Source organism: Schistocerca americana, chromosome 8 (assembly GCF_021461395.2).
Source record: "Schistocerca americana isolate TAMUIC-IGC-003095 chromosome 8, iqSchAmer2.1, whole genome shotgun sequence".
In the NCBI taxonomy this organism is placed as follows: Eukaryota; Metazoa; Arthropoda; class Insecta; order Orthoptera; family Acrididae; genus Schistocerca; species Schistocerca americana.
This window is the reverse complement of record NC_060126.1, coordinates 404,565,899-404,585,783: the sequence shown is the minus strand read 5'-3', so window position 1 is coordinate 404,585,783 and position 19,885 is coordinate 404,565,899. Positions and strand designations below refer to the sequence as shown.

The 19,885-nt window shown below is 44.2% G+C and overlaps 1 protein-coding gene across 3 annotated transcripts in view; it reads left to right on the top strand.

Annotated features, from left to right (window-relative positions):
* LOC124545286 (serine protease filzig-like) overlaps nucleotides 1–19,885 on the top strand; it is a 362,293-nt gene that overhangs the window by 222,600 nt on the left and 119,808 nt on the right. For 2 of the 3 annotated variants that reach the window (XM_047124172.1, XM_047124170.1), the window contains exon 4: nucleotides 4,314–4,575. In XM_047124172.1, coding sequence (XP_046980128.1) covers nucleotides 4,314–4,575 — 262 coding nt within the window. Of the gene's footprint in view, nucleotides 1–4,313; nucleotides 4,577–19,885 lie in introns of all 3 variants that reach the window. The other variant, XM_047124171.1, reaches the window with a different exon arrangement.

Here is a 19,885-nt window from a genome sequence, read left to right as displayed (position 1 = left end):
CGTGCTGACATGAGGAAAGTTTCCAACCGATTTCTCGTACACAAACAGCAGTTGAGTGGTGAAACGTTGTTGTGATGCCTCGTGTAAGGAGGAGAAATGCATACCATCACGTTTCCGACTTCGATAGAGGTCGGATTGTAGCCTATCGTGATTGCGGTGTATCGTATCGCGACATTGCTGCTCGTGTTCGTCGAGATCCAATTACTGTTAGCAGAATATGGATTCGGTGGGTTCAGGAGGGTAATACGGAACGCCGTGCTGGATCCCAACGGCCTCTTATCACTAGCAGTCGAGATGACAGGCATCTTATCCGCATGGCTGTAACGGATCGTGCAGCCACATCTCGATCCTTCAGTCAACAGATGTGGACGTTTGCAAGGCAACAACCATCTGCACGAACAGCTCGACGACGTTTGCAGCAGCATGGACTATCAGCTCGTAGACTATGGCTGGGGTTACCCTTGACTCTGCATCACAGACAGGAGCGGCTGCGATGGTGTACTCAAGGACGAACCTGGGTGCACGAATGGCAAAACGTCATTTTTTCGGATGAATCCAAGTTCTGTTTACAACATCATGATGGTCCCATCAGTGTTTGGCGACATCGCGGTGAGCGCACATTGGAAGCGTGTATTCGTCATCACCATATTGGCGTATCAGTCGGCGTGATGGTATGGGGTGCCACTGGTTACACGTCTCGGTCACCCTTGTTCGCATTGACGGCACTTTGAACAGTGGACGTTTCATTTCAGATGTGTTACGACCCGTGGCTCTACCCTTCATTCGATCCCTGCGAAACCCTAGATATCAGCAGGATAATGCACGGCCGCATGTTGCAGGTTCTGTACGGGCATTTCTGGATACAGAAAATGTTCGACTGCTGCCCTGGCCAGCACATTCTCCAGATCTCTCACAAATTGAAAACGTCTGGCCAATGGAGGCCGAGCAACTGGCTCGTCACAATACGCCAGTCACTACTCTTGATGAACTGTGGTATCGTGTTGAAGCTGCACGGGCAGCTGTACCTGTACACGCCATCCAAGCTCTGTTTGACTCGATGCCCAGGCGTATCAAAGCCGTTACTACGGCCAGAGGTGTTTGTTCTGGGTACTAATTTCTCAGGATCTATGCACCCAAATTGAGGGAAAATGTAATCACATGCCAGTTCTAGTATAATATATTTGTCCAATGAATACCCGTTTATCATCTGCATTTCTTCTTGGTGTAGCAATTTTAATGGCCAGTAGTGTATTATAAGGTAGCTCTCTTCAAATTCGGACAGTAGAAATGAACAATAATAATTTTGGTGTTTCAATATAATTGCAGTAGTCAATTTTCCAATTGGTGTCCAGAAAGAATGTAGGGCACTGATTGATAACACATTTTTAGACAGTGCTCTGACTGAAACAACTGATGTGCACTCAATTGCGAATGGACTATGTAATCATGATGCACAGTTAATGGAAATAAACAGTGTGGCAACTTACTGGAGGTACGTTCATACAAAGTAGTGAGGCTTATTAATGAAAACTGGATAGAATGTTTTAAAAGTAAGTTATGAAGGCTGTTATGTATGAGGTTCATGTAGAAAGAGATATTAGTGTCAAATTCAGTTTATTCTACGTTAAATTTGTGCCAGTATTTGACAGCTGCTTTCCTAAAGCAACTATCCAGAAGATCTATTAAAAAACAAATAAGCCACAGTTTTCTCTTCGTATAACTGCTAATCTTAATAGCAATCAAATTTACCTCCTTACACAGTTCGCATACGTTCATTTGGTGTCTTCTGGAATAATTTTCTGGGGTATCTCATCACTTAGAAAGTATTGATTGCACCAAAGCGAACATTAAAAATGTGTGTTCATCCACGGACATAATGTAGATACCTCTTGAAGAGCTAGACATTTCAGCTGAGCTATCACAATACTCACATTCTCTGAAGAAATTGCTCATAAATAATCCACCATTATTTGAGAAAAATGGTGATGTTTGTGCCCCGTTTGCTAGCTGGAAATATGCAGTTTTAGTGCCTATTATTACAGCTGTCAGTGGCTCAGAAAGGAGTTCAGTGTGCAGTGACAAAAACTTTTTATGATTTGAGCAATAACATAAAATGTCTGACACATAGCAAAGCAAGTTGTAACTTCAAATCCTTTCCCCCAGATAACACCGTCCATTTCATTGACCAATATCTACTGAAAAACTGGTATCCAGTAAAAACACTGGTTTTTAAGTAGAGTTGCATGAGTAGGACTAAAATAGTGTGTTCATTAATGTTAACACTAATCATGTATATCTACATCCTGCAAACTGATCGGTTGTGCATGATTTCGATAAAAGAATCGTTCAAATGATCTATGAAACATGTAGCTAATAAACTTGATTGGACTTACTTCGTTGTTGAAGACTAGTTAGCCTAATGTTTGCTGCTGCTGCTACTACTACTACTACTACTACTGCTGCTACTGCTATAATCTCCGCCACCACGTGATCGTTTCTGGAAGATTGAACCCTGATATCGCTTTCTAAAATTGGATGAAAGATCGAAGAAATTATATGAATACCACGTTTTTGTAGCACACGCAAATGTTTAAAATAATTTCTTAGCTTGACGTAGGTTCCCAAACCCACTCACAGAGTCCTGAATATTTGTGATTGTGAATGAGTTCTTAATAGTCACGAAAATTCTTGCAAGATTCAGAACATAAACAAGGAGCGCATGCTATGCACTGTTTGGTTATAGTTAAACTTTCTCTGCTTGAGCCAGCGTAGATGGAAAACTATGTACGGTATATATACCCAACTTTATTTGTACGATGTTCAGACTGTGCGCTGCAGAATTCGAGTTGTTAGTAGTGCTAGTGTCATGACTTGCCGTTAGGCGTCGGTACCGGTACGGCGACCTAAAGTGAAATACAAGCATCAGTGTGCATTACAGTTGCAGGCGGTCAGCATGGGTCTGCGTAAGATGAGCAGGGCTTTACTCGAGAAGTGGTTTTATCAAAGGAACAGCAACAATGCTGCTGCTCTTGGCGAATATCGACGCATTAAAGGAATACGGAGAGGTCCTCTTTCATGACCATGCTTGAATAATGTGATTCTAAAGTTCGATTTAACTGGCGTTACTCCTGATACGTCTAGATACGACCCTGTCGGGTCTGTCACACGTACGTAAGCATCCTGTCTGATCACCTGCATCCATTCATAACCATTGCTCATTCCAACGGACTCCAGCAGGACAATGCGACACCCCACACATCCAGAATTGCTACAGAGTGGCTCCAGGAGCACTCTTCTGAGTTTGAACACTTCCGATGGCCAACAAACTCCCCAGACATGAACATTACTGAGCATATTTGGTATGTCTTGCAGCGTGTTGTTCAGAAGAGATCTCCACCGGCTCGTACTCTTACGGATTTAAGGGCAGCGGTGCAGGATTCATGGTGTCAATTCCCTCCAGCACTACTTCAGACATTAGTCGAGTCCACGCGGCATCGTGCTGCGACACTTCCGCATGCTCGAGGGGGCCCCACACGATATTATGCAGATGTACAAGTTTCTTTGGCTCTTCAGTATAAATTTGCTGAAACTAATAATAAAGATAAGTATCAAGTGCGATCTGGGCAATCTGTTTTGGAAGCTTTTCTACAGTTATGTATTTCATGAGGCCCACGGCTTTAGTTACAAATCTTCCAAGTATTTTCATTGCTATTGAATCGATGCTAAAAGGACAGCACATTGTGAGGTAGCTAGTTTTGTCTACATGCCAGTAGACGCCATTGCTTTACTGTTGTAGACCGCAACTTCCTTCCCTTCCAAATGGAGCTTGCGATCCTTGTGTTGTATTGTATGTTAACCGGGGACCTAGAAACGAGGGAGAGGCTCCGTCCCCGCAGCAGCCGCAGTGGTCCACAACCCCACGACGACTACCGCAGTCCACTTCACCCCCCCCCCCCCCCCGCCGCCCCACACCGAACCCAGGTTATTGTGCGGTTCGGCCCCCGGTGGACCCCCCCCCCAGGGAACGTCCCACACCAGACGAGTGTAACCCCTATGTTTGAGTGGTAGAGTAATGGTGGGGTACGCGTACGTGGAGAACTTGTTTGCGCAGCAATCGCCGACATAGTGTAACGGAGGCGGTATAAGGGGAACCAGCCCGCATTCGGCGAGGCAGATGGAAAACCGCCTAAAAGCCATCCACAGACTCGCCGGGTCACCGCCGGGAACCAGGCGCTCCTTCCCGCCCGGAAAGCCGGGCGTGCTTTGCGATCCTTGCAACGCTCTTACGACGCCCCTCGACCGTGTTGTTGCAGGAACGAGCGGCAGCCGGCAGACTACTCGTCCGCCGTACGTGAGTTCCGGTGGCGGCGGCGGCGGCACCAGCGGTGGTGGTAGCGGCGTCGGCGGCGGGGGTGGAGGCGGAGGAGGCGGCGGGAGCAGCGTGGTGTACGAGGAGCCGAGCCCTGTGCGGCCCTCCGCCGGCGCGGACCCGCTCAACAACGAGGGCGGCCGCTACACCACGCCGCGCAGGCCCTCCGACCCGTACGGCAACCGGCGCCCTGTGGAGCCCGACCCGTGAGTCGCTCGCCCACTTATGCCCGTTTTACACCAGCGACTACCTGATGGAAATTCACTGAAGGAAAAAAAGATCCAAAAAAAATAATCCCAGTGAAATGAATACCCTTAGCTGCATACAAGCGTTGATATAAGTCAACGGGAACAGTTCAAAATGTGTACCCCGACTGGGACTCGAACCCGGGACCTCCTGCTTACATGGCGGAAGTTCTATCAATCGATCTTTTTTATTTGTTTATTTTTTTTGTCTTTGGGATTGGTCGTTGCCGGCTTCACATGACATCCGTTAAAGTTCGTTTGTTGATCCTTCCACTCAGTTTTTTTTATTACAGAGGCCAACCAGCAGCAATCGGAGCCACCGAGAACACAGAGGATAGTGCGACTGCAGGGACTTATCTCTGGTACGCCTCCCGTGAGATCCACATTTGCAACTTATAGTCCCGCACTATATTCATAGTGCCCCTGCCCATCATACTCATTACTCGCGGCTTTACCGCCGATTCCCGTAAGAGTTCGGGCACTGTTTGTGTATCCGCACAGAAGGAGATGGTCAAACGGCCGGTGCGCCTTAACTATATAGCCTTAATTGTACCGAGTGATCAAAAAGTCAGTATAAATTTGAATAAATCACGGAATAATGTAGATAGAGGGGTACAAATTGACACACATTCTTGGAATGACATGGGGTTTTATTAGAACCAAAAAAATACAAAAGTTCAAAAAATGTCCGACTGATGGCGCTTCACCTGATCAGAATAGCAATAATTAGCATAACAAAGTAAGTCAAAGCAAAGATGATGTTCTTTATAGGAAATGCTCTATATGTCCACCATCATTCCTCAACAATAGCTGTAGTCGAGGAATAATGTTGTCAACAGCACTGTAAAGCATGTCCGGAGTTATGGTGAGGCATTGGCGTCGCATATTGTCTTTCAGCATCCCTAGAGATGTCGGTCGATCACGATACACTTGCGACTTCAGGTAACCCCAAAGCCAATAATCGCACGGACTGAGGTCTGGGGACCTGGGACGCCAAGTATGACGAAAGTGGCGGCTGAGCACACGATCATCACCAAACGACGCGCGCAAGAAATCTTTTACGCGTCTAGCAATATGGGGTGAAGCACCATCCTGCATAAACATCGTACGTTCCAGCAGGTGTTTATCAGCCAGGCTGGGGATGATACGATTCTGTAACATATCGGCGTACCTCTCACCCGTCACGGTAGCAGTTACAAAACCAGAATCACGCATTTCCTGGAAGAAAAGAGGCCCGATAACAGTAGATGTGGTAAATACAACCCATAGCGTGACATTCTCCTCGTGCAATGGAGTTTCTACGACAGTTCTAGGATTTTCGGTAGCCCAAATTCTGGAGTTGTGGGCGTTGACAGACCCTCGGAGCGTGAAATGAGCTTCGTCGGTCCACAACACGTTTCTCAACCAATCATCATCTTCCGCCATCTTTTGAAACACCCACACCGCAAATGCCCTCCGCTTCACTAAATCGCCAGGTAACAGTTCATGATGCCGATGGATTTTGTACGGATAGCATCGGAGGGTACGCCTCAGTGCCAACCAAACAGTAGTGTATGGAATGCCGGTGCGACGTGGGACTGCACGAGCGCCGACTTCCCCGTGCATAGACGAACCCGCTACAGTCTCCATTTCTTCCTGAACTGTCTCAGCAGCATTACGCCTTGTGCTCGGTCGGCCACTACGGGGTCTGTCGTCAAAACAACCCGTGGCTTCGAACTTCGAAATCATTCTCGCCACAGCTGCATTTGTCAACGGACCTTCACCTGTTCGAATCCCCTTCCTATGACGATAGGATCGTAACGCTGAACTACCACATTCCCGATAATACAGCTTCACTAAAAGCGCCTTTTCAGGTAACGTCAACATGCTGCGACTGCTGGCGCATCTGATTCTCTCTCTCATTACAGCTCCTTTTATACACGATTGTCATGCACATCACTGACGTTTTGCTGTCCAGCGTCATCTGTCGGACATTTTGTCAACTTTGCTTTTTTTTGTTCTAATTTTAACCCCATGTCATTCCAAGCATGTGCGTCAATTTTTACCTCTCTATCTATATTATTCCGTGGTTTATTAAGCTTCAAAATTTGTCCGACAATAAGTTGCGGGAGAATAAGTTGCGAATGTGGGTTTCACGGGAGGCGTGCGAGAGGTAAGTCATTGCAGTGGCACTGTCCTCCGTGTCTTCGATGGCTTAGATGGATGCCGGCACGGTAGCTCAGCGTGTTCGGTCAAAGGGGTAGTTGCCCTCTGTAATAAAAAAACTGAGTTAATGGATCAACGACGAACTGAAACGGATGTCTTGCGATATCCGCCCCTAGCAGATGAAACGAACAAAATGAGATCACAAAAAAAAAAAAGATGGATAGAGCGTCTGCCATGTAAGCAGGAGATCCCCGGTTCGAGTTACGATGGGGGCTCACATTCTGAACTGTCCCCGTTGACATATATCAACGCCTGTATGCAGCTAAGGGTATTCGTTTCATTGTGATTTCATTCTAACAAGCTGCATATATAAAAAATAATCAATGTAAGTAATTAAATTTTGGGAATACATTGCAAAATTACAAGTTAATCTAAGGGCGAGATAAACCATTGCAGATGTGAAATGCTGGTAAATTAATAAACAGTGTAACCGCCAGAATGTTGAATGCAGGCATGCAACCGTGCATCCATTGTGTTGCACTGGTGTCGGTTGTCTGTCTGTGCGATAGAGTTCCGTACCTGTTGCACTTGTCGGTAAATACAGGAACGGCCAATTCTGTTTGTGGATCACGCTACCGGCCGGTGTGGCCGAGCGGTTCTAGGCGCTACAGTCTGGAACCGCGCGACCGCTACGGTCGCAGGTTCGAATTTCTGCCTCGGGCATGGACGTGTGTGATGTCCTTAGGCTAGTTAGGTTAAAGTAGTTCTAAGTTCTAGGGGACTAATGACCTCAGATGTTAAGTCCCATAGTGCTCAGAGCCATTTGAAGCCATTTTTGAGAAATACGATATTGCAGTGTCTGTGTTATACTGATTACGATGCGAAGTTCATTTGTCCAAAGTGTAATATCGTCGTTCAAATTGAGTGAAGCATTGATAATGGCGTCCTTGTCGCCTTAAAGGCATTCTTAACTAGCATTGACTCGCGACATCCAATATAAAAGGTAACTAACGCTCACGACCGCTACAGTGTGTATTTAAAGCAAACCTGATACACTTCCTCTTGAGATTGGCGCGAAATTTGAATAGACATCTTTCGTTTATGTCGCAAAAATCCTTGGTGTTGCGATTATTTGTTCTTTTTTGCCTTCAATGAAGAATATAGTAATACTCTGACTAACATTTTACATAAATCCGCAGTGAAGCGATTCCTCTGTTTGAGCCCCGCACACGTCCTCTCCCCCCACTCCGTCCACATAGTGTTCGGCTAACGACGGGTTCTGCCGTGTTTCGTGCAGAATTGTTTTATCCACGGAGCTGGCCTGATTGATATATTCTATCAATTTCATCCAAAACTAACCACAACTGAATCATTTGCATCAAACAGGAAAGAAAATAGTTATCGTTGGAGTGCAAACTTAAGAAATTTTTGCCGAAGCTGGACTCAAAACCGGATTTACGCGAGCTATCACTTTAACCGCTCTGCACGACGCATAGCCAAACCCAAACTTCCATATGTCGTCGTTCCTGCGTCACAACCTATACTCCTTCACGCATTTTGTAATTTCCTTATAGGAGAGGACATTTTAATTGAAAGTCGCTGCCCGGTACCGGGGGATAAATACGATATTCCAGAGTTCGTGTGTTGTTAAGAAGAACGATGCTACTTTCCTTCTTAACAAGACAGACACTGCAGTATCTTTAATACTTTCAAAGACTTTGATGAGAAAATTAAAATTTGTGAATTGGCATAAAAGTTTGATCTACTGGAATCAACAGTCACAACAATGAAAAAGGTAAAGAAAAAATCTCGAAGCTGTGGAAGGTGCTCGATCTTAGAATCCAAGTAACATTCATGGCATTACCACTTGGATGGAAACAGTGTTAAAATAACGCCGTGATAATCAAGTAAGGGTGAAAAATTGTCCTGTTGATCAGGACACGATGTACTCTCAAGTTAAGCTGCTATTCGAGATGCAGAAAGAAAAAGCTTGAATGGCGGGCAAAGATTAAATGTTTAACGCCAGTAACGGTTGGTTTGGCCGATTCAAAACCTGTTGTAATTGGCATAGTATCGCAGAAAGTAGAGAGGCAGCAAGCACTGCTAGAGACATCTTCTGAAAGAAGATTCCCAAAAGAACTTTTGTTGTGCGTGAAGAGAGAACTTTTCTAGGTTTTAAAGCCGCCAAAAATCTATTGATAGTGATGATTGACGCGAGTGCTACAGGTGATCGCAAATTAAAACCTCTCTTAGTTTACTGCTCACGAAGTCCAAGAGCTTGGGAAAAGAATCTGTAGTTGGACTGCCCGTGATTTGGAAGCCGAATGCTAAAGCTTCTCTTTTTGACGACTGGTTTTCTCATCACTTCATACCTGAAATCGAACGTTAATGACAACAAATACAAGCTAAACTGAAGTTATTAATCGGTAACGCATCAGGTCATCCTCTCTTTATACTAATTAATTTTGATCCATGTGAGAATGTTGTATTTTTGCCACCGGATACAACCAGCTTGCTTCAACCGATGGACCAGCGAGTCATTGAAATATTTAAAGCTTATTACACAAGGCGATCGTATGCACACCTACGTGAAGCTATGAGGCAAAACAACGAGCTCTCCGTTAAAGACTGTTGGAAGCAGTTCAATGTTTCAGATGCTGGGAGAATGTAGAACAGCCTTGGAATGAAATTACACAAGTCCGGAAAAAAACTGTGTCCTTTTTTTGCCACTGAAACCCATGGTGGAATCAGCACCATATCATGATCGAATTGATAACATGATTGAAGAACTTGTCGATCTTACCAAACAGTTAAACTTAAACATGCATGTTGATGACGTTCAAGAACTGCAGGATTTACACAATCAGGAGCTGACGATTGATGTGCTTACAGAAATGAGTGAGCAAAAGCAAAGCACTGAACAACGTGATCCTTTAGACCCAGTTCAATCAGAAGATCAAATGACGGTTACAAGACATAAGGCCTCAGAGTGATTGAAAAAGGGTAACAAATTTAGAAAAATCAGACACCAACGAAATGCACACTTCTGCTACAGAACGGGGAATAAAAAATTGATTACCGTCCAACGGCGAAATTCTGCACGAAAAGAAAAAAATTGATTCTTCAGACGACATTACTAGATTTTATGAAGGCTTCGATGTAACAATAACTGCGATTTACATAGTTGAAATGCATGACACTGTACTGGTCTGTAATTCGATGTATTGTTGAACATTTTATTAAACATGTTTCTCCTAACTTACATTTTTCTCTTTAGTCTCTGGTCCCAATTGAACATAATTTGTATGTTTTTTATATGTAAGTATGGACCCCAACCTAGCGAGAATTTGGTTTACACGGTTATCACTCGGCCCCACTTACTGCGTAAGTCCGGAGTATTACTGCACTCGTTGCGGGGGAGCGCCACGTGCTTGCGCGTAAATCAGGAGTCGACCACGTCGTGAGTGGCTCCGTGGTGTCACTTATCGATGGCTGTGTCGAGAGTGGATTTCTAAAATCTTGGCACGTTGACATCCGTACTGAGATTTGTTTCTCGCTGTGGGGCGTGCGCGCATATTCGCGCTTTACCTCAGCCGCCGGTGCTGCTTTTCCTGTTTCTCGCCGTCAGGCGATCGTATAAAGCGCCACAAAAATGGCTCTGAGCACTATGGGACTTAACGTCTGAGGTCATCAGTCTCCTAGAACTTAGAACTACTTAAACCTAACTAACCTAAGGACATCACACACCCATGCCCAAGGCAGGATTCGAACCTGCGACCGTAGCGGTCATGCGGTTCCAGACTGTAGCGCCGAGAACCGCTCGGCCACTTCGGCCGGCTAAGTGCCACAGGCGAATACTTTAATATATTGTCCTATTCTGAAAGTGGCATTGGCACATTCTTTTGAAAAGACGAGAAATGACACATAGAGGCCGCGGTGGCCGTGCGGTTCTGGCGCTGCAGTCCGGAACCGCGAGGCTGCTACGGTCGCAGGTTCGAATCCTGCCTCGGGCATGGGTGTGTGTGATGTCCTTAGGTTAGTTAGGTTTAAGTAGTTCTAAGTTCTAGGGGACTTATGACCTAAGATGTTGAGTCCCATAGTGCTCAGAGCCAGCCAAATGACACATAATAATTTTACACTAAATTAATCACGAATTGTGTCATACCTCATTTGTTCAGAAAGCTCTTGTTTAAGGGTCACACGGAACTGTACTCACAGGTGTTCGTTGCGCCTAGCTCATAGGTAATACATCGTACGGTAGTGTATTGCTGGTAGCATAATTGGCAGAGTTGAGCGTAAGCCAGCGGTGGTGCGCGCCGCCCCATTGGAGGGTCTAGCGTGAGCTACCGGTGGTAGACGCCTGTGTGAACATGTTAAGAACTCGCAATGTTGCGTGTCGCACCTATGCAGAAATAGGAGACTACTACGTCGTATGCTGTCGTCAACCTGTTATCGCCTAGCTCACTAATATAATAGTAATGGGCCAGCATCACCCTTTCGCAGTTCTTTAGCGAATCAAATGTCCGCTCCCGGTAGCAGAATGGTCAACGTGACGGATTGTCAATCCTCTGGACCGGGTTCGATTCCCGGCTAGGTCGGGGAATCTTCTCCTCCCAGGGACTGGGTGTTGTGCTATCATTATCCTATCATTCCCATCGACTGCAAGTCGCAGAAGTGGCGTCAAGTTGAAAGACCGGCACCCGGCGAACGGTCTGCCCGACTGGGAGCCATAGCCATACGATTAAATAAAATAAATCAAATTCAAATTGATAAAACAGCTTCAAACATCTGATTAAAAATTGTTAAATGTGTTCGGTATTTTACGTTAAACATCTGTTACCTTTATGGTTGAAGCTAAATTTGTCATTTTTCCTTTCATTATTTTGTGGGGAGAGTGTGTAAAGCGGCGTGCAGATTAGATTGACACCTCGTGTAGCGGCGGACAGATTAGAAAAAATCCACGTTTCTAATCCTGGTATACCCAGTCCAATGGAAAACGAGCAATGGATGTTAGACGAGCCACTTTTGTAATATTCTGGCCCAAAGTGAACTGTGGTTATTTCGTTTACAACGAAGAATTTACCAACGACGTAACTAATGACTGATCTCCGACGGAAGCGTGCCGCTGACAAAACAATACCAATCTGAACCTCGACACGATACTAATTTCGGGCTAGATGGCGGATGTTAGATATCGTAGTTAAAGAAGTTTTAGGATAACGCACCTGATTTTAATTAACGAGAATTCCAGACTTCTTACGATAACCAACATCTATGAAATGTTGTTCTTTGGGGCCCGCAGTGCAAAATATGTCTTTTTAATGACATGATTATTTATGAATAATATCCAGGTACACTGCCATGTAAGCTGTCTGTATTATAAATTTTCAGATCATAGTTACAAAACCATTATATTAAGACCACCGCTTATCTAAGTATTTACAAAGCACCTGACGATGGGAGTTTGCCGAAATGGGCTCACTGTGACTGAGATAAAATAAACAACTTACATAGCAGTGTAGCTGGATATTATTCATAAATAACCTATGAGTCAAGTTTGGCAGGCATTAAATAAATACAACAGCGCTGAAACTTGAGTATGCTCTCTTCACTAGCATGAAGCTTTTCGTAGTCCAGATAGTAACAACTCACGTCGACATGTAGACACCACCCATCAACGTCATTCTCAGAGTATTATGATGCAACACGCGCTGATAGCGATCGACTGATATAAAATCAACCAACAGCTCTATTCACTTCAAAAAAAGAAAAAAAAAATCCGTCAACACTGTCACAACGACGTAAAGTATAATCAATATTAGCAACAGCATTAATTAATATTCTATTATCTAACACTGCTGAGCTTTAGTATGCACCAGTAGCTCTACTGGTGATAACAAAATCTAACGTTCTCTGTGGCTGATTCCACCACAATGCTGTCGCCTGCTTAAACGTACGTGTAGGATACGCACGCGCACAAATAAAACCACCACGTCCTTCCAGTACGAAACCAAATTGACGAACACCAATAGAGTACTATCCCGGTTCAATGTGAAGATGCACAACCTTGTTTAATAATCCTATAGGCGTATTATACTTTCATGAAATATTATGTATTTGTATGCCGTTAGTTTCAGATGGAGAAACGATATTATTATTACGTCTTACTTACATTCCGTTACGAATCAGCGACTATATTACTCGCAGCCTGAGAATTCATCATTTAATTCCAATGTTCCAAACCTATTGCGAACCTATTCTTGCGTAATGTTGCTTCTCTTTAAGTATTTGTACTATATTTTGCTTTCCATAGATTCCTTGTTTTGCCCAAGTCCGACTCAATACAGTTATTATTATGTGTTCCTCAAATAATGTGTAGCTAAATCTTTGGTTTTTTATATTTACGTAATATTATATTCTTTGTCCTTGCCATGACCAAGAAATGGGATTAACTTTGTTATAATTACCTTTCCTTAAAGCAACTCTGAAAAAAATCACTTTTTCTCTCTCTTTCTTTCTTTATCTTAGTCTCTTTATCTCGTTCTTTCTCTTTACTAAAATAACGAAAACTTTCTTTAGCATTTTCTCTGTACTGCAAGTGACGTACGCAGAACACAGTTTTAAACGTTCACATAGTTAAACAACTTTATTTTTATCTTGAAAATCTGAATGGTCACAGTTTATAGTGGTTGGTTCAAGTGCTGTTTATAAACTATTCCCCTTCGAATCGGAAAACAAACAAAAAAACAAAAACAAAAATCCTAAGTGTCACTTCCACTTTGTATTCTATTTTAAGATTTTATCAAAACTAAGACCTCTTCTGACGTTGACATTCGCGTACCCACTACATCTTAAAGTTACTAAATCAATTACAGAACTTGAATTGTAAAGATAATCACCGTTCGTCCCTCCTTAAAATGGTTCTTGATTGGATCGTTTTCTGCCTTGACTCTATCAACATATACGAAGACTGTCTATTTCCACAGACAATCGCGATATCTGCTACAGTATATTAACGTGCAATGACGTAAAGTTGAGCACTCCGAACCTCAAAGCTGCAAGTCTCGCCCCAGTAGGTGTTCTCAATCGTTGATCAAATACCTCGGAACACGCCATAATAATAATCCTAATTGGCCGATACTCACACCGTATACCTTTGCACCCACTATTACATCAGTTGCGTCACTGTCTATGGTGCACGCATCTAAAATATCGGATAGTTAACGGATGCGTTCTCCAACACTCACATAAACCCCTAACCAAAGAATAGAAACCTCCACAACATCTAATAGCCGATACGACCAACTACTCTTCAAAATTCATCAACAGATCTACCATATAATCGCGTACTGTATTTCCGTACTTATAATCCACAGTGCGTAGCGTTACACCGACGCCCACCTAGCTATATTCCGAATCTAAATTATCATGCGGTCATTTAGCAATCACGTTGGGCTGCCACGCAGACACCAACACTTCTCAGTACTAATCCAATCGATTAAACTGCCGACCTCAAGACAGTCTGTCGAATCTTGAACCAATTAATTTCAATTAGCTTGTTAGAGTATATTATTGCTGATCACGAACGAGAATTCAGAATCAAACTATGACACGTCAGTGTCCTGTTATACACCACTACGACCGACCGTTACCCGTCTACGTCATAATAGCTACTACTTACCCTTCCTTCCTCGAGGATCGAACTAAGAAGCATTTTTCGAACAATCTTAGAACGGTGATTGTCCCTTGTACATGTTAAGTTCATCCTTCGTGGCCTTCGGTAACGTTTCTGGTGGCCAGCTGCAGTAGTTGTAGTGTCGCTGACTCGCGCTGCCACTCACTCGCTCTGGTGATGGAGCATCTCTGACTGCAACTTGGTTTTCGTCATCTTCTTTCTAGGTCTTTAGATACTATAACATGTCAAAGGAATACACATTTAAACATATCTTTTCCAAAGTTTAAACATCCCTTTTCTTATCGAGACTAAGTTGGGACGGCTCTATTACGTAACGCAAAACGATAAAATCGTAACAAAAATTTTTGGCGCATTACAAGTGGCTGAGGATTATGTCAAAATGGAACCCGAAACCAACGAAACCATAAATTTTTTGGACATGACAATCAGAAATAGTATTAACCAACACATATTTGAAATATGCAGAAAAGACACATCGTCAGACAACATTATGACCGCACCCGTAAACACACAAGTAAGCATGTTTTAAAACAATGATAACGGACTAATAAATCTGCCTTCAGAACACACAACCACACAAAAGGAATTGCCAGTCCTTCCTTACCTACCCAGAAAAATGAATTCGATCCCAGCATAGCGAGAGAACTATACGAAAAAAACAGTAAACCTAAGCCTATTAACATCCATAACGACGTAAAACAAGAAAAAGAAATACTCATAGAGTAAAAGTTCAAACACATACCTCAAACTTACGTAGGAGATATATCCAACGAAGCAAACACATTACTAAAGAAGACGAGACATATACCTATTGTAAAGACTATTATACACTACTGGCCATTAAAACCGCTACACCACGAAGATGACGTGCTACAGACCCGAAATTCTACCGACAGGAAGAAGATGCTGTGATATGCAAATGATTAGCATTTCAAAGCATTCACACAAGGTTGGTGCTGGATGCGACACCTACAACGTACTAACATGAGGAAAGTTTCCAACCGATTTCTCATACACAGACAGTAGTTGACCGGCATTGACTGGCGAAACGTTGTTGTGATGCCTCGTGTAAGGAGGAGAAATGCGTACCATCACGTTTCCGACTTTGATAAAGGTCGGATTGTAGCCTATCGCGATTGCGGGCTATCGCGTCGCGACATTGCTGCTCGCGTTGGTCGAGATCCAATTACTGTTGGCAGAATATGGATTCGGTGGGTTCAGGAGGGTAATACGAAACGCCGTGCTGGATCCCAACGGCCTCGTATCACTAGCAGTCGAGATGACAGGCATCTTATCCGCATGGCTGTAACCGATCGTGCAGCCACGTCTCGATCCCTGAGTCAACAGATGGGGACGTTTGCAAGACAACAGCCATCTGCACGAACAGTTCGACGACGTTTGCAGCAGTATGGACTATCAGCTCGTAGACCATGGCTGCGGTTACCCTTGACGCTGCATCACAGACAGGAGCGCCTGGGATGGTGTACTCAACTACGAACCTGGCGGCACGAATGGCAAAACGTAATTTTTTCGGATGAATCCAGGTTCTGTTTACAGCATCATGATGGTCGCTTCCGTGTTTGGCGACATCGCGGTGAACGCACATTGGAAGCGTGTATTCGTCATCGCCATACTAGCGTATTATCCGGCGTGATGGTATGCGGTGCCATTGGTTACACGTCTCGGTCACCTCTTGTTCGCATTGACGGCACTTTGAACAGTGGACGTTACAATTCAGATGTGGTACGACCCGTGGCTCTACCCTTCAGCCGGCCGGAGTGGCCGTGCGGTTCTAGGCGCTACAGTCTGGAACCGAGCATCCGCTACGGTCGCAGGTTCGAATCCTGCCTCGGGCATGGATGTGTGTGATGTCCTTAGGATAGTTAGGTTTAAGTGGTTCTAAGTTCTAGGGGACTGATGACCATAGATGTTAAGTCCCATAGTGCTCCGAGCCATTTGAACAATTTTTTTGAGAAATCTGGAGAATGTGCGAGCCAGGGCAGCAGTCGAACATTTTCTGTACCCAGAAAGGCCCGTACAGGACCTGCAACATGCGGTCGTGCATTATCCTGCTGAAATGTTTCGCAGGGATCTAATGAAGGGTTGATGGTACAAATTGCTCTGAGCACTATGCGATTTCCGAGGTCATCAGTCGCCTAGAACTTAGAACTAATTAAACCTAACTATCCTAAGGACATCACACACATCCATGCCCGAGGCAGGATTCGAACCTGCGACCGTAGCGGATGCTCGGTTCCAGACTGTAGCGCCTAGAACCGCACGGCCACTCCGGCCGGCTGAAGGGTAGAGCCACGGGTCGTACCACATCTGAATTGTAACGTCCACTGTTCAAAGTGCCGTCAATGCGAACAAGAGGTGACCGAGACGTGTAACCAATGGCACCCCATACCATCACGCCGGATGATACGCTAGTATGGCGATGACGAATACACGCTTCCAATGCGCGTTCACCGCGATGTCGCCAAACACGGATGCGACCATCATGATGCTGTAAACAGAACCTGGATTCATCCGAAAAAATTACGTTTTGCCATTCGTGGCGCCAGGTTCGTAGTTGAGTACACCATCGCAGGCGCTCCTGTCTGTGATGCAGCGTCAAGGGTAACCGCAGCCATGGTCTCCGAGCTGATAGTCCATACTACTGCAAATGTCGTCGAACTGTTCGTGCAGATGGTTGTTGTCTTGCAAACGTCCCCATCGAGACGTGGGTTCACGATCCGTTACAGCCATGCGGATAAGATGCCTGTCATCTCGACTGTTACTGATACGAGGCCGCTGGGATCCAGCACGGCGTTTCGTATTACCCTCCTGAAACCACCGATTCCATACTCTGCTAACAGTAATTGGATCTCGACCAACGCGAGCAGCAATGTCGCGACACGATAACCCGCAATCGCGATAGGCTACAATCCGATCTTTATCAAAGTCGGAAACGTGATGGTACTCATTTCTCCTCCTTACACGAGGTTCAAATGGCTCTGAGCACTATGGGACTCAACTGCTGAGGTCATTAGTAACCTAGAACTTAGAACTAGTTAAACCTAACTAACCTAAGAACATCTCAAACATCCATGCCCGAGGAAGAATTCGAACCTGCGACCGTAACGGTCTTGCGGTTCCAGACTGCAGCGCCTTTAACCGCACGGCCACTTCGGCCGGCCCTTACAGGAGGCATCACAACAACGTTGCACCAGTCAATGCCGGTCAACTGCTGTTAGTGTATGAGAAATCGGTTGGAAACTTTACTCATGTCGGCACGTCGTAGGTGTCGCTACCGGCGCCAACCTTATGTGAATGCTCTGAAAAGCTAATCATTTGCATATCACAGCATCTTCTTCCTGTCGGTTAAATTTCGCGTCTGTAGCACTTCATCTTCGTGGTGTAGCAATTTTAATGGCCAGTAGTGTATGCAGAAGAAGAAAATTGAGGATGCGTTAGATGAAGATCAGTTTGGCCTTAGGAAAGGTAAAGGCACCAGAGAGACAGTTCTGACGGGTAATATCGGAAGCAAGACTACAGAAAAATCAAGATTCTTTCAGAGGATTTGTCGAACTAAAAAAAATCGTTCGACAACGTCAAATGGTGCAAGATATTCGAAATTCTGAGGAAAGCTATAGGGAGAGACGGGTAATACACAACATGTACAAGAGCCAAGAGGGAATAATAAGAATAGAAACGAGAAACAAAGTGCTCGGATTAAAAAGGGAGTAAGACAGGGATGCAGTATTTCGCCACTCCCGTTCAGTCTATAAATCGAAGAAGCGGTGATGAAATAAAACATTAGTACAAGATTGGAATTAAAATGCAGAGTAAAAGCATATCAATGATAATATTAGCTGATGACATTGCTACCTCAGAGGAAGTGAAGAAGTATTACATGGTCTGCTGAACGAAATGAACAGTTCAATGAGGACAGGGAGTAAATCGAAGAAAGACGAAAGTAATGTGAAGTATCAGAAATGACAACAGCGAGGATTTTAACATCAGGATTGATGATCACAAAGTAGATAAAGTTAAGGAATTCTATTATTTGGGGAGTAAAACTACCAATGACTGACGGGGCAAAGAAGAGGACAAAAGCAGACTAGCTCTGGTACAAAGAGCATTCCTGGCCATGAGAAATCTACTAGTATCAAACATAGGGGTTAATCAGAGGAAAAAATTTTTGAGAATGTACGTTTGGAGCACAGCATTGCATGATAGTGAAACATTGACTTTGCGAAACAGGAACAGAAGAGAGTCGAAACATTTGAGCTGTGGTGTTACAGACGAATGTTAAAAATTAGGTGGACTGTTAAGGTAAGGAATGAGGAGATTCTGAGTAGAATGGGAGAAGAATGGATTATGTGGAAAACACTGACAAGGAGAAGGAACAGGATGATAGGACATATGTTAAAACATGAAGGAATGACTTACATGGTACTAAAGGGGGCTGTAGAGGGTGAAAACAGTAGAGTAAGACAGAGATTGGGATACATTCAGCAAATAACTGAGGATCTAGGTTGCAAGTGGGACTCTGAGATGAAGAGGTTGCTACAGGAGAAGAATTCGTGACGGGACGCATCAAACCAGTCAGAAAACTGATGAGAAAGAAATAAAAAGCCCGATTCCAGATTATCCAAAAGAAAAAGAAGATAAAGATTGAAACGTTCTCTCTTTACTTATTCTGATCATCACTAAACTGGCCAAACAATATATATACATATATACACGGTGAGTCACCTAACATTACCGCTGGGTATATTTCGTAAACCACATCAAATACTGACGAATCGATTCCACAGACCGAACGTGAGGAGAGGGGCTAGTGTAACTGGTTAATACAAACCATACAAAAATGCACGGAAGTATGTTTTTTAACACAAACCTACGTTTTTTTAAATGGAACTCCGTTAGTTTTGTTAGCACATCTGAACGTATAAACAAATACGTAATCAGTGCCGTTTGTTACATTGTAAAATGTTAATTACATCCGGAGATATTGTAACCTAAAGTTGACGCTTGAGTACCACTCCTCCGCTGTTCGAGCGTGTGTATCGGAGAGCACCGAATTACGTAGGGATCCAAAGGGAACGGTGATGGACCTTAGGTACAGAAGAGACTGGAACAGCACATTACGTCCACATGCTAACACCTTTTTATTGGTCTTTTTCACTGACGCACATGTACATTACCATGAGAGGTGAGGTACACGTACACACGTGGTTTCCGTTTTCAATTACGGGGTGGAATATAGTGTGTCCCGACATGTCAGGCCAATAGATGTTCAATGTGGTGGCCATCATTTGCTGCACACAATTGCAATCTCTGGCGTAATGAATGTCGTACACGCCGCAGTACATCTGGTGTAATGTCGCCGCAGGCTGCCACAATACGTTGTTTCATGTCCTCTGGGGTTGTAGGCACATC